Raw genomic sequence first — 13834 nt, 5'->3', positions numbered from 1 at the left:
CCGAGCCAGACCACTTGGCTCCCTGGCTTCAGCCTCCTTTCCAGGGGAGTAAACGGTTTTGGCTCGCTGGCATTCCAGGCACCACTGGGGTATTAAAAAAAAAAAAAAAAAAAAAAAACTCCTGCAGCTAGCTTGGTGTCTGCCCAAACGGCCGCCCCGTTTTGTGCTTAAAACCCAGGGCCCTGGTGGTGTAGGCACCCAAGGGAATCTCCTGGTCTGCAGGTTGTGAAGACTGTGGGAAAAGCGCAGTATCTGGGCCAGAGTGCACCATTCCTCATGGCACAGTCCCTCACAGCCTCCATTGGCTGGGGGAGGGAATTCCCCAACCCCTTGTGCTTCCCTGGGTGAGGCAACACCCCACCCTGCTTCGGCTTGCCCTCTGTGGGCTGCACCCACTGTCCAACCAGTCCCAACGAGATGAACCAGGTACCTCAGTTGGAAATGCAGAAATCATCCACCCAGCATCAACCTCACTGGGAGCTGCAGACCAGATCTGCTCCTATTCGGCCATTGCCAGCCTGAAGAAGTATCTTTATCAGTAAATAAAATTGAAAGAGCTGTAAAGATGTTTAATGTAAAATGCCTTTATCTCTGCATATCTCTGCATATGGAGAGTTCCCTGAAAGATAGGGCTTATTTCCTAAAAGCTCTCAAGTGGTAGATTTTGGGGGGATCACCTTTATCTGGCACCTTATTTCCTCTTAACGTATAGTCACTCATTTTTGTTCCTTTTAAAAAAAATTGTGGCAACATATAATATTTTCCATCTAAACTCTTTTCGATATATAATTTAGTGGCATTATGTACATTTACAGTGTTGTGCCACCATCACCATCATCCATTTCCAGACCCTTTTCATCATAAACAGAAGCTCTGCATGTTAATGACTCTCTCTCCCACCAGCTCATGTGCATTCTACTTTCTGTCTCTATGACTTTGCCTCTTCTAAGCACCTTCTGTTAAGTGGAATCATACAATATTTGTTGTGTTGTGCCTGGCTTATTTCACTTGGCATAACACTTTCAAGGTTCTTCCATGTCGTAGCACGTATCAGAATATTATATGAATATTCTGTATTCTGTTTATCATTCACCTGTTGATGATGGACGCTTGGGTTGTTTCTACCTTTTGGCTATTGTGAGTAATGCTGCTATGAACATTATCATACAAATATCTATTCAAGTCCCTTTTTACAGTCCTTTTGGGTGTATGCCCAGGAGTGGAATTGCTGGGTTATATGGCAGTTCCGTTTGACTTTTTGAGGAAACCCTAAAGTGTTTTCCACAGTGGCTGTACCATTTTACATGGGTTCCAATTTCTCCACATCCTTATCAACACCTTGCTCTATTTTTTAACAGTTGTCCTAACAGGCATGGTCTCTCACTGTGGTTTTGATTTCCCTAATGATCAGTGATGTTGTCTTTTCACTCTCTTCCTAATATCCTTAGATGCTCAAAAGATTTTACTTTTTGTTTGTTTTTTGAGACAGGGTCTCACTCTTTTGCCCAGACTGGAGTGCAGTGGCACGATCACAGCTCACTGAAGCCTCAACCTCCTGGGCTCAAATGATTCTCCCGCCTCAGCTACATGGTAGCTGGTACTCCAGGCATGTGCCACCATGCCCAGCTTTTTTATTTTCTGTAGAGACAGGGTCTCACTATGTTGCCCAGGCTGGTCTTAAACTCCTGGGCTCAAACAATCCTGCTGACTCAGCCACCCAAAGGGATGGGATTATAGCCATAAGCCACTATACCCAGCCCTGATTTTACGTTTTATGAAGTCCTATTTTTTGTTATGAATTTGTTTTGTTATCTTGTCTCTTTTGTTTTGATATCATATCCAAGAAGCCACTGCAAAATCCAAGGTCATGAAGGTTTTCCCATATGTTTTCATCTAAAAGTTTTAATTTATATTTAGGTTTTTGATCTATTTTGAGTTAGTTTTTTAATATAATGGTAGGTAAGAGTCCACCTTCATTGTTTTGCATGTGGACATCCTATTTTCCCAGCGTAATTTGTTGAAAAGAAGGTGCTTTCTCCGTTGAAAGGTCTTGGCACCCTATTTGAGCACATATGTGAGGGATTATTTCTCAACTTTCTCTTCTGTTGGTCTGCCTATATCAGTATGACAATGTTTTGATTACTGTCGCATTGTAACAGTAAGTAAGTTTTCAAATCAGAAAATGTGCAACTGCTAACATATTTCTTCTTTTTCAAGATTGTTTTGGCTGTTAGGGGTTTCTGTTTCGCTCTGTCACCCAGGCTGGAGTGCAGTGGCATGATCTCGGCTCACTGCAATTCTTAATTTTCCTTTTGGACTGCTCATTGTTTGTTAGTGTATAAAAATGCAACTGATTTTCGTGTTGTATATCCTGCAAATTTGCTGAATTCTTTTATTAGCTCTTAAGTTTTTGTTTTGTTTTGGTGTGGAATTTTTAGGATTTCCTACATACAAGATCATGTCATCTGTAAACAGAGACAGTTTCACTCCTCCTTTCCAATTTGGATACTTTTTTCTTGTGTAATTGCTCTGTCTAGGACTTTCAGTACTGTGTTGGATAAGAGTGATTAAAGTGGGCATCCTTGCCTTGTTCCCAATCGTAGGGGAAAAACTTTTTTTCATCGAGTGTGGTGTTAGCTGTGAGTTATTCATACATGCTGTTTATCATTTGAGGTAGTTTCCTTCTACTCCTATTGTTTTCATAATAAAAGGATGATGAATTTTGTCACATGTCAAATTTTCCAGCATCAGTTGAGATGATCATGTGGGCTTGTTTTGTTGTTTGTTCTGTTAATGTAGTATGTTGTATGTTGGTTGGCTTTTGCATGGTGAGTCATCCTTGCATTCCCAGAATGACTCCCACTGGGTCATGGTGTACATTCCCACTACCATGCTAGTGAATTCAGTTTGCTAGTATTTTGTATCCTGGTCTGTGTGTTCTTTTGTTGTAATGTCTTCAACTGGCTTTGGTGTCATGGTAATACTGGCCTTATTGAATCACTTAGGAAGTGTTCTGGATTCTTTAATTTTTTGGAAGAAATTGAGAAGGATTGGTGTTAATACTTCTTTAAATGTTTGGTAGAATTCATCAGTGAAGCCATCTGGTCTAGGACTTTTCTTATTGGGAGGTTTTTGATTACTGATTCAATCTCTTCACTTGTCATAAGTCTAATCATTTCTATTTCTTCATTCAGTTTTGGTATACTGTTTTCAGGAATTTGTCTATTTCATCTAGGTTGCCCTATTTGTTGGTATACAGTTGTTTCTAATAGTCTCTCTGAACTCAGTTTCTGCCAAATCAGTAATATCCCAACTTTTATTTCTGATTTTAGTAATTTGAGTCCTTTTTTTTTTTTTTTTTTTTTTTGAGATGGAGTCTCACTCTATCAATCACCCAGGCTGGAGTGCAATGGTGCAATCTCAGCTCACTGCAACCTCTGCTTCCCAGGTTCAAGTGATTCTCCTGCCTCAGCCTTCCAAGTAGCTGGGATTACAGGTGCCCACTACCACGCCCAGTTAATTTTTGTAATTTTAGTAGAGACGAGGTTTCCCCAGGTTGGCCAGGCTGGTCTCGAACTCCTGACCCCAGGTGATCCACCCACCTTGGCCTCCCAAAGTGCTGGGATTACAGGCATGATCCACCATGCCCAGCCAAGTCATCTTAGTCTAGCTAGAGGTTTGTCAATTTTGTTATTTTTTCAAAGAACCAATTTTTGGGTTTTTTTTCCTATCATTTTACTATTTTCTGTTTTATTTCTCTCTACTCTGTTCTTTATTATTTTCTTCCTTCTGCCTAGCCTGGGGTTTTGTCTGTTTTCTAGTTCCTTAAGAGGTAAGGTTAGGTTATTGATTTGAGATATTTTTAAATCTATGTGTTGTTTACAGCTAAAAATTTCCATTTTAGCATTGCTTTTGCTGCATTTCATAAGTTTTGGCTTGTTGTATTTCCTTTTCATTTGTCTCAGTATTTTCTGATGTCTCTTATGTTGTTGTTTTTTTTGACCCATCATTTATTTACTTTCCACATATTTGTGAATTTTCTAGTTTACCTTCAGTTATTGGTATCTAGTTTCATTCTATTATGATCAGAAAAGCTACTTTGTGATTTTAATCTTTACTAAGTCATTAACACTTGTGGCCTAACATATGGTTTATCTTGGAGACTATTCCATGCGCACTGCAAAAAAATGTATATTCTATTGTTGGGAAGGTGTTCTATATACGTGTGTCAGGTCCAATTGGCTTATCGTATTGTTCAAGTGTCCTATTTCCTTATCTTCCACCTGGTTGTTCCACCCATTATTGAAAGTGGGGTATTGATGTCTAAAACTATTACTGTAGAACCATTTCTCCCTTCAATTCTGTTAATATTTGCTCTTTGTATCTTGGGGGTCTGATGATAAATGCATATATAATTGTTATATTTCTGTGAATTTACCCTTTTCTCAATGTAGTGTCCTTCTTTGTCTCTTGTAACAGTTTTTGACTGAAAGACTATTTTGTCTGATATTAGTATAAGCCACCTCAGCTCTCTTTGCTAGTACTTACATGGAATATCTTTTCCATCCTTTCCTTTCACTTTCAAGATGTTTGTCTTTAGATCTCAAGTGGGTCTCCTGTAGACAGCATATAGTTGGATCATGTTTTTTATCCATTCTGCCAATCTCTTCCTTTTGGCTAGAGAATTTAATCTCTTTAATGACTGATAAGGAAAGACTGACTTTTGCCACTTTGCTATTTAATTTTCTCTCTGCCTTAGAGTTTTGTCTCATTTCCTCCTTACTGTCTTCCTCTGTTTTTAGTTGATTTTTTTTGTAGTGACACATTTTAGTTCCTAATTTTGATACGAGGTACTAGGAAGGATACTGAATATGGCTTCTAAGGGCTGGTCCTAACCAAACTACACAGAGAAAAATCTGGCTATGCTCAGTTTAGGTTCACCTATGTTCTCCATCTCTTTCCCTGCACCACCTCTTTGGGGACAGGAGACCAAGAAGCTTGCAGAAGTTCTTATCTTCAGTGATTTCGGTGAGTCACTGTGTTACGAGGACTAGGTCCTCACCCAGAGCATGATGGACATAGACTACTTCTCCACAGAGGGGAGACCAGCTTAAATTATGGTCAACAACACTCTTCTTTTTCACTCTTCATTGATTCTGTACCTGTCAGAGGTGGTGTCTCTTGTCACTTGAGTGTGTGCTGCTTCTTTCCACCAGCAGTTACTTTGAGATTGTGGTTCCTTCTTTTGAGTCTGTTGCTTATATAATGGATGGGTCTTGCCAGCCCAGTCCCCCTTTAGAAATTACCAAATCTGTTCAGATTTTAGTGACTCATCCTGCACACACCAGCTGTCCGTACCCTTTCAATGAAAAAGCAAGCTGTGGCTTGGATCCTTGTGGAGTGTCAGAGGCAGTACTCTGAGCTTACTCAGGGATACATTTTAGTCATGAAATACATACCTTAGTTCTCACAAATTGGAGCCTTGACTGCCAGCTTCTATATTTACCTTGTGGATTTGGGGAGAGCAGTTTTTAGTAACATCTCTAGGACACACAGGTTTGTAAAAGTCCTTCTCTCTGTGCTTCTCCTAGGTGCATCATTTCTGGCATGGCTTCAGGAAGCATTGTGCTATTTTACAACGACTTTAACCGGTGGCATCATGAATACCAAACCCGCTACTGATGGTGACAGCTGTACATCAACTCTGCCCCTAGGATGAGCAGAAGTACCTGGAGCATCATTCTCTTCTACCACATCTGAATGTAACTTAAATTTGCTCAAAGAAGCAAAATATTTTTTAAAGTTATTAATAATTGCTATTTTTGTAGTCTTTGCTTGACTTTTTTGGGGGGGATTAGCAAAGCAGAAAACTGGCTGCTGGGTTCTGTAGTTTTAAAAAATCTATATTTTTAGTCATAATGAGAAGTCTATTTTCACCAATTATGGAAACATACAGTGGAGCAAGTAAACCACTTATTCCAGCTATAATATTATGAAGAACATTTCCCATACATCTACAAGCTTGAGAAATAGGATTTTCACAGTGGGGAAGTGGGTTACAATATTGGAATAGGAAAATTTGATGCTGTAATTTGGGTCCTGTATTTTTCCAAACAACTGTGCTTCTTCAGCACTAATATTTCTGGGATTTAAATAGTAATGTTTAAATTATGGTAAATGTAATTTAAAACATCTCAATTAATTCTATCAATATTGTTCTTCAAGCATGTTTTAGACCTAGAAAAGTATGGTTTGGGGGAGGCTATTTTATTGTGTGGTTACCACAAGGAATCTAATTTATAGCAAGTGTGAAATAGTTACCATTTTTTCCTGATCTGTCATCTTCACTTCATAGCACAACAAAACGAAATGATGGAAATGCTCTTGAGCTCACAACATTTGTTTTTCCTTTAAAGTAAATGCAAGTAAGTACCAAAGCTCACTACTGCGGTTTGCCTGTGCCTGGACAATGAGGCGGAGCCACTGTTGGGGCACCCCCTTCCCTCCCCGGGTTTGCAAATAGAGGCTACCGGGTGCTGTATTCAGCAACACCTGTTTTACTATTTGTTATTAAACTATCATCTCCACCTTCCTTTTGATTAGCAATTTGTACTAAGAAACAATGTTATTTGGTGTTGTATAATTCTACTTTTCTAGTAGATTACTGTGTGGAATTCTGTGAAAAATATTTGAGAAAAGGCCTGTATTGCATAAATAAATTCTTTGTATGTTGTGAACTTTGATCTCTATTTCTCTTGCAACAGACTTCAAGTGGTCCCTCTTTCTTTTTTTCCTACACACTCAGCTCTTCTCTAAAAGCAAGGATTTGGAATGAACAATTCAGTTTGACAGAAAAAGCTGAATAAAATGACATCTGTAATTGAATTGTTGGAAATGCCTTTTTTGCTCCTAAATTTTAAACATCATTAATAAAATAATAATGATTCACAAAGAAAATGTCAAACTCTGATTCGGTCCTAGTTTTTGATCAATAACCAATGTGAGAGATCCTCCTGACTGAAAACAGGAAAATGAGCTTTCTTTGGCCAGATCTCTCCTCTTACTGAGACTCACACAAATGACCTAGACCTGAATCTTTCTTTCTTACAAATGCCTAGCAAGGAACTTCTTCTTTATGTACCACTTCATCTGAGATCCATCATTAAGAAAACAGACGACGGTGAAATGTGGGGGAGGGAAAGTACATTTTAGAATCAAAGAAATACCCAGGTTGCTGATAAATTAATTAACTGATGAACATCTTCACTGTTTGTTAATATCCTCATTAACTTGTAAATATTACTCTTTGAAAACTTCTTAAGTGAACAATGGTAGAAGAAAATACCAATACCTAAGTCGTGCCACACAAATGATACTTCAACCACCCTATGCTTAAGAAGCCTAAAGCAAAGCTCCTCTTGAAACCTGAAAAAAAAATCAGTATCTCCACTACCTTTATTGTTTTAAAAACTTACGACTAACGAAAATTAATTGAAACATAAATTGGCCGGGTGCACTGGCTCACGCCTGTAATCCCAGCACTTTAGGAGGCCGAGGCGGGCGGATCACTTGAGGTCAGGAGTTCGAGACAAGCCTGGCTAACATGGGGAAACCCTGTCCCTACTAAAAATACAAAAAGTAGGCAGGCTTGGTGGTGGGCGCCTGTTAATCCCAGCTACTCAGGAGGCAGAGGCAGGAGAATTGCTTGAGCCTGGGAGGCAGAGGTTGCAGTGAACTCAGATTGTGCCACTGCACTCCAGCCTAGGTGACAGAGTGAGACTGCAGCATCTCAAAAAATAATAATAATAATTAAAATTTAAAAATAAATATTAAAAGAAACAACACTTCATGAAACAAGTAAGGCTGGCATCAACACATGGGCTTCTTAATGACAGAATCTGTTCAGTAATAACATTTACAGTTTATTCAATATTTACTTATTCAATTTTAACTAACTCCTTAAAAAGGCTATTACTTTACATAAATGTAAGCCAGCTACGAAAAGAAGTGAAAGTAGAGGTGTTTTGGGGCTGGAAATGAGGGAACCACAACAGAGGGAGCAGTGTGTCTGCACAGTGAGTAGATGCGGCTGGATGGGCTGTGCTTGGTCCATGTACAGTAACTGAGGGCTGGTTTAAGATGCATTGCCTCCAGAAATTAAGATTTTCCTCCCTGACATACTGTTTCTTACTGAAATATAACCAATCAAGTCCCTGAGATGCTGTCATTTAAGAAATACCATTAGATCTCTGGGAGAAAGCAGGAGAGCTAAGAGACAACATGAACGTCCGAAAAACATCGATAGAAACGTGTAGACAACGCACTCTCAGATGACAGTGTCTTACTCCCAAAGTACACCAAAAATCAGTGTTTTCATAAATTACTTCAATAAAAGAGCTATTTTATCCATTGAGAAACATCACACCTCACTTCTGCTTAGCATACACAACAGGAAGATTCTGAGTGTCTTGCACAGGAATCACGAGTAGCCGTGAGCAGGGCATGAGGTCAGGAACTGACAACCTGGGGTTGCCCTTTCCACTCGCTCTAAGAGCAGCCGAGCCAGAGGGTCAGGGGCCGACCACACACTTGGTGTCACATGTCCTCCTACACCTGTCAGAGGGGCAGTGAGATGGCAGTGGTTGTGTGAGTCAAGCTTGCAGGAGATGGTCAGGGAACTTGGGATGTAGCCCCACTGCACCTACTTTGTACCCTTCTTAGCAAATCCAACAGCTTGCAGCAGCTTAGATTCACCATGAAAGGTGGTTGAGGTAGAGATTTTCACTAGGTTTCTTTGGTATCTTGTTACTGGCTGTGATCTCAAGAGCTTCCAGCCATGCAAATAAAAGGCCTGGTTTAGTCCTTTCTACTGTGACAGTCCTGACCCATTCTCCATCCCTGCTAAAAAAGACAGCTGACCCATGATATAAACAGATTCCTCCTGGATCCAGATGCAGAAGTGTCTTTCATTTAAAAGCTGGAATAACCCACCACTGAGCTAGGTGGAGAAACTTCACCAGTTCCTGGTGTGTGTTCACTATGGATTAGCCCCATAGCCCCACATGAAATCACATTAGGCCAAAGTATGTTCACAAACAGAAGCAGGATGTAACTTTAGTCTCAAAATCTGCATAACCTATACATGAGCAAATGTGCTAGTGCCTCCACTTGGCTATTTTTGCCCTACCACATGGAAGGAAATCGTTTCCTACTTCAAGCAGAAGAACACCCAGCCCAGCTTACCCCCGTTTTGTGTAGCATAAAGTTGAACCACTGTTAATTCTATAGGCTTCACAAGTTATCCTTGCAGGGGAAGGAGGCTGGGAAGTTTCAAAATTTCCTACTTGTAAGAAGGAAGGGCAAGACCATAAAGTAGCAAATACATAAATAGCCAAACAAACCATTTTAAAGTTCTACTTCCTCTCAGGTGAGTGGGAGAAAAAACTTTTGGATTTTTCTTTTAGATAGACTTGAAAAGTTGAGTCCATGATGAACTTCTTGCATGCTCTATAGTCATAAGATCGCTAAAGACCCAAGACTACTGTTAACACCACTGACACATCACTCCCAGCCCTGGCTGCTATGAACCAGAACCGCAGACTGCTCAGAGCAAGGCACATCACATTTTTCTATCATGAAATGAAGGGTGGTTTGGCCTTTAGGCAAGCAATCTGTTTTGAGAGAGCTGGGCTCCTCCAGCAAGGTTAGAAGACAAACTGTGACTGCTCCTATGAGATCTTGGCGATCTATGCCAGAAACATGAAGTGAACTATTTTTCTGTCTCAAATTCAGGAATATTTTTCCTTGCCAAAACCAAGATTCCAGGGAGTTGGGCAGGCTTGTCCCTTCCTCATACCTGGCAGGAAGCTGGCTGCTTTGCAGCTTTGGCCTTGGATAATTTGAAAGACATCCCCGGAACTAACTTTAGCCTCAACACAGACAGGCATCCAACCACTCCTCGCAATGCAACAGACTCAGCCCGCCTGACGGTGCTGGAGGCCTGTGGTGCCCAGCTCTGCCCAAATTGAAGGGGCATGGTAGGGGCCAATGACTGTCTCTGTATCAAATATATGCTTTTCTTCCCCTCAGCCATTCAATGCTGGCAAGGCCTTCCCACAGCTGTCTTCGAGTTCAAGGCTTTGGTTTTTATCGTAAGATTGCCCCTTAGAACCCCCTGGCCAAGACTCACCAAAGTTGCACATGTCAGCCTCCCTCTGGAAAAACCACTCTCTGACTTTGATCTAAATAAGTGCCCCTGCTCTGATAACTTCTCAGCCACTGACAAAGTGGTAGAAAATGAAGGGTGGTTTGGCCTTTAGGCAAGCAACTTTTTTTTTTTTTTTTTTTTTGAGACAGAGTTTTGCTCTTGTTGCCCAGGCTGGAGTGCAATGGTACAATCTTGGCTCACCGCAACCTCCGTCTCCCGGTTTCAAGCGATTCTCCTGCCTCAGCCTCCTGAGTAGCTAGGATTACAGGCATGCGCCACCATACCCAGCTAATTTTATATTTTTAGTAGAGACGAGGTTTCTCCATGTTGGTCAGGCTGGTCTTGAACTGCCTTCCTCGGGTGATCCGCCTGCCTCCGCCTTGCTGGGATTACAGGCGAGCCACGTGCCTGGCCAGGCAAGCTATCTCTTTTGAGAGAGTGGGCTCCTCCAGCAAGGTTAAAAGCCAAACTGTGAATGTTCCTATGAATTCGCACCCCACCTGTGTCTTACACACGCAGCACTCCTAACACATCTCTGACTGCCAAAAGAGGAAACCTTGTCATGGGGCACCTGCCCTGCCTGGGGAAGCTCTTGACCATTCCATTTCCTTATTTATTAGACAAGGATATTAATATCTATCTCTTAGGGCTGTGGCATATCTCAAATGAGATAGGATGAAATACTCCATAAGCTGCAAACTTGTGTGATTGTCATGATCTTCTTCTTTAGAAAGCAGCTGATTCTGTGACTGCACTGCTCTGTTACTAGAATCTTACTCTCACTCTGTCCTCAAATCTGACCTTTTGTGCCCCCTACTTGCTGACCTCAGGCTGACCATCCAGAGCAACTAAAAAAAGGCTGTGCCCCTTCTATGGAACAGTCCTTTACACAGCCAAAGACATTGAGCAAATGTGCCTCGACTTTCCTCTTACCTCACAGTTTTCTCCACCAGTCCTTGGCTGCCAGGATTCACACCGCCTCACCACTCCAGCTGTCCTCTGTCGGGTGATCATTGCTTTCTCTGCACCACATGCAACAAGGTCCCCAGAACAGAACTCCATCCCCAGCTAGCACTGCCTGGGATCTGCGCGTGCTTCTCATAACACAGTTAAGATTATGCTAATGTTCAAGCAGCTGTGTTGGCTCCTAACGACTGGGCGATCATTGAAATCCTCCAGGCCCAGATCTTCAGCCGTGCTGCAGGCCAGGGCCTTGCCTTGGGTAGTTACAGAATTGAATCACAGCACTTCACACTTCACTTCTACACCGTGGGTTTGGATCAGTATCCTCACCTGCTGAGATCCTTTTAAATGAGTCCATTCCATTAAAAAAAAAAAAAACAGGAAAGCATTCTAAGTTGTTATTCAAATCATATGCAGAAAAAAAAAAAAAAGGTTAAGAACAAAGACTGAAGCTGCAGCATGGCAGCCACTAACCACGTGGCTGTTCAACACTTGAAATGTGCCCTGTCCAAACTGAGACATACTATAAATGTAAAGCACACCAGATTTCAAAGGTTTAGAACAAAGAAAGTAAAACATCCTAGTGATTTATGTTGATTACATGCCAAAATAATACTTTGGATGTATTTAGACATATTAGGTTAAATAAAATATACTATAAAAATTAATTTCACCTGTTTCTCTAAAAAATTTTTTTAACATGATACTAGGAAATGCTGTCTCCTGTGGCTTGCATATTTCTGTGGGACAGCAAACTGTTCTAGTGATCTTTCTCCAAGACAACATCAATCAGCACTCCTGCTTTCAACATGGTGAATCTGTCCTGAGCTGTCTTCACCATCTCCTAATTCACATTTCACCATTTTAGCCATGAAGATATTCTTGGGGAAGTTTTGCCAAATGTCTTCAATTTATATATTCAATACATTTCTATCATAGCAACCTTTCTGAAAAGAGAGGGTGAGAGGAAGAGAGAGAAAATGAGAGGCTGAGACTCGGCCCGGCTCAAGTAAGGGAATCAACATGAAACAGATCATGCCATTCTCTCTGTGCAGCATTTGAGGAACCCAGCAGTTTTAAGTACCTGTATTTAATTTAGATCCTGAGACAGAATTACAGCTTAATAAACGTTTGCTAAACAAGTGGGCAGATGAACAATCTGCCTGTATCAGAACCTTTATTTAGCTCCTCCCCTCCAGGCCTTGATTTAGCCATGGATAGACAGGGTCACCCCCGCCCCGCCCCCAAAAAGAACATGCACTTTAGAGTCAGCAAAAGCTAACACTGCATCGTGGCTCCACCTCCTGCCAATTCTATGACCCTGGAGGTGTGACTTGACTTCTTGGTTTGCTCCCCTAGCGCCACATACTTCTGTAGGTTTTCCTGGGGTCATAACCATTTTAACAGGATGGCTAGGCAGTGCTGCCCCTGCCAGCTCATGCTACTTCCGGTCTCCATCCTTACAGAGGGTGGAGGCATGTACCGACAAGAAGAGGCTCCTGCATCCTGACAGTGACTGGCACTGCCCGGCCACTTATTTTGCCTTTAGCAGATGTCTTTCTTTGAACCTCACAGTTCAAGGGAGGGAGATGGGTTTGGGGCTCAGATCAGTGCCAGAGGCCTTGTTCTATCGCTGTTTGCATTTTTCTCCTTCTTCCTTTTATTAGCTCTTCCCTTCCACTAACAAAAATATTTCTATTGAAAGCTATGAAAAAGCTTGTCCTGTAACCAAAGAGGAGGCACAAGCAGAATGTTCTAGACCTATACATCACTGCTTTTTTGAAACTGTCGTCCTCCTGCAGCCTGACCCTGCTACAGCTGTGGGCCTAGGAAGCCCGCCGCCCGCTCCCCCAGCCCGCAACCCACCGCACCTTGTGGCCAACCTCCGGACCTGATCAGGGGTCAGCACCAGCCCAGATCTCATTGTATTGCCTGGCAGTACCAGGGTAACCTGAACCACAGGTAAGTGGGTACTATGAGGGGACAGAAACAAGAGTCTTGCAGAGAAAGCTGTAGCTGACAAGGCACTGGAAAAAGCAGACAGGAGACCACACAACCTCAGAGAGAGACAGGGGAACAACTGCCCCAACTCTCTGCCCTTCCTGCTGCTGCTTCATAAGGTTCCTCTGTCGCACACCAAGCACACCATTTGTTCTTGAGCTTTTGTGATGTGTCTTTTTTTTTGAGGCAGGTTTTCACTCTGTCACCCAGGCTAGAGTGCAGCGGCACGATCTCAGCTCACTGCAGCCTCTACCTCCCTGGTTCAAGTGATTCTCCCTCCTCAGCCTCCTAAGTAGCTGGGATTATGGGCATGCGCCACCACGCCCGGCTAGTTTTTCTATTTTTAGTAGAGATGGGGTTTTGTCATGTTGGCCAAGCTGGTCTTGGAACTCCTGACCTCAGGTGATCCACCCACCTTGGCCTCCCAAACTGCTGGGATTACAGGCCTGAGCCACCACGCCCATTCTGCACCTGTAACCAGACAAACTTCAACCAAGATTCATTTCCATGTGTGTTCTCTCTGAGCTTCCTCTTTTCCCCGAGTGGCCCTGAGAGTTTGCAAAATAGCCACTGGTACCCGCTGGAACCCGGGCCGAGGAGGAGAACTTTGATCCCATACATCCTTAGCCAAACAACAGCACAGAAACCTTTGCCCATCCCTGA

General features: G+C 42.1%; 1 protein-coding gene across 14 annotated transcripts in view; it reads left to right on the top strand.

The window, feature by feature from the left end:
• LRBA (LPS responsive beige-like anchor protein) overlaps positions 1-6737 on the top strand; it is a 761353-nt gene extending 754616 nt beyond the window's left edge. For all 14 annotated transcript variants that reach the window (XM_063809071.1, XM_054683898.2, XM_526701.8 and 11 more), the window contains one exon: positions 5592-6737. In XM_063809071.1, the coding sequence (XP_063665141.1) occupies positions 5592-5682 (91 nt within the window). In that variant the 3' untranslated portion in view covers positions 5683-6737. The remainder of the gene's footprint in view (positions 1-5591) is intronic.
• The last annotated feature ends 7097 nt before the right edge of the window (positions 6738-13834 follow it).

This window comes from Pan troglodytes, chromosome 3 (genome assembly GCF_028858775.2).
Source record: "Pan troglodytes isolate AG18354 chromosome 3, NHGRI_mPanTro3-v2.0_pri, whole genome shotgun sequence".
NCBI classification, from domain to species: Eukaryota; Metazoa; Chordata; class Mammalia; order Primates; family Hominidae; genus Pan; species Pan troglodytes.
The sequence above is the reverse complement of the archived record's forward strand: the minus strand, read 5'-3'. Positions and strand labels throughout refer to the sequence as shown.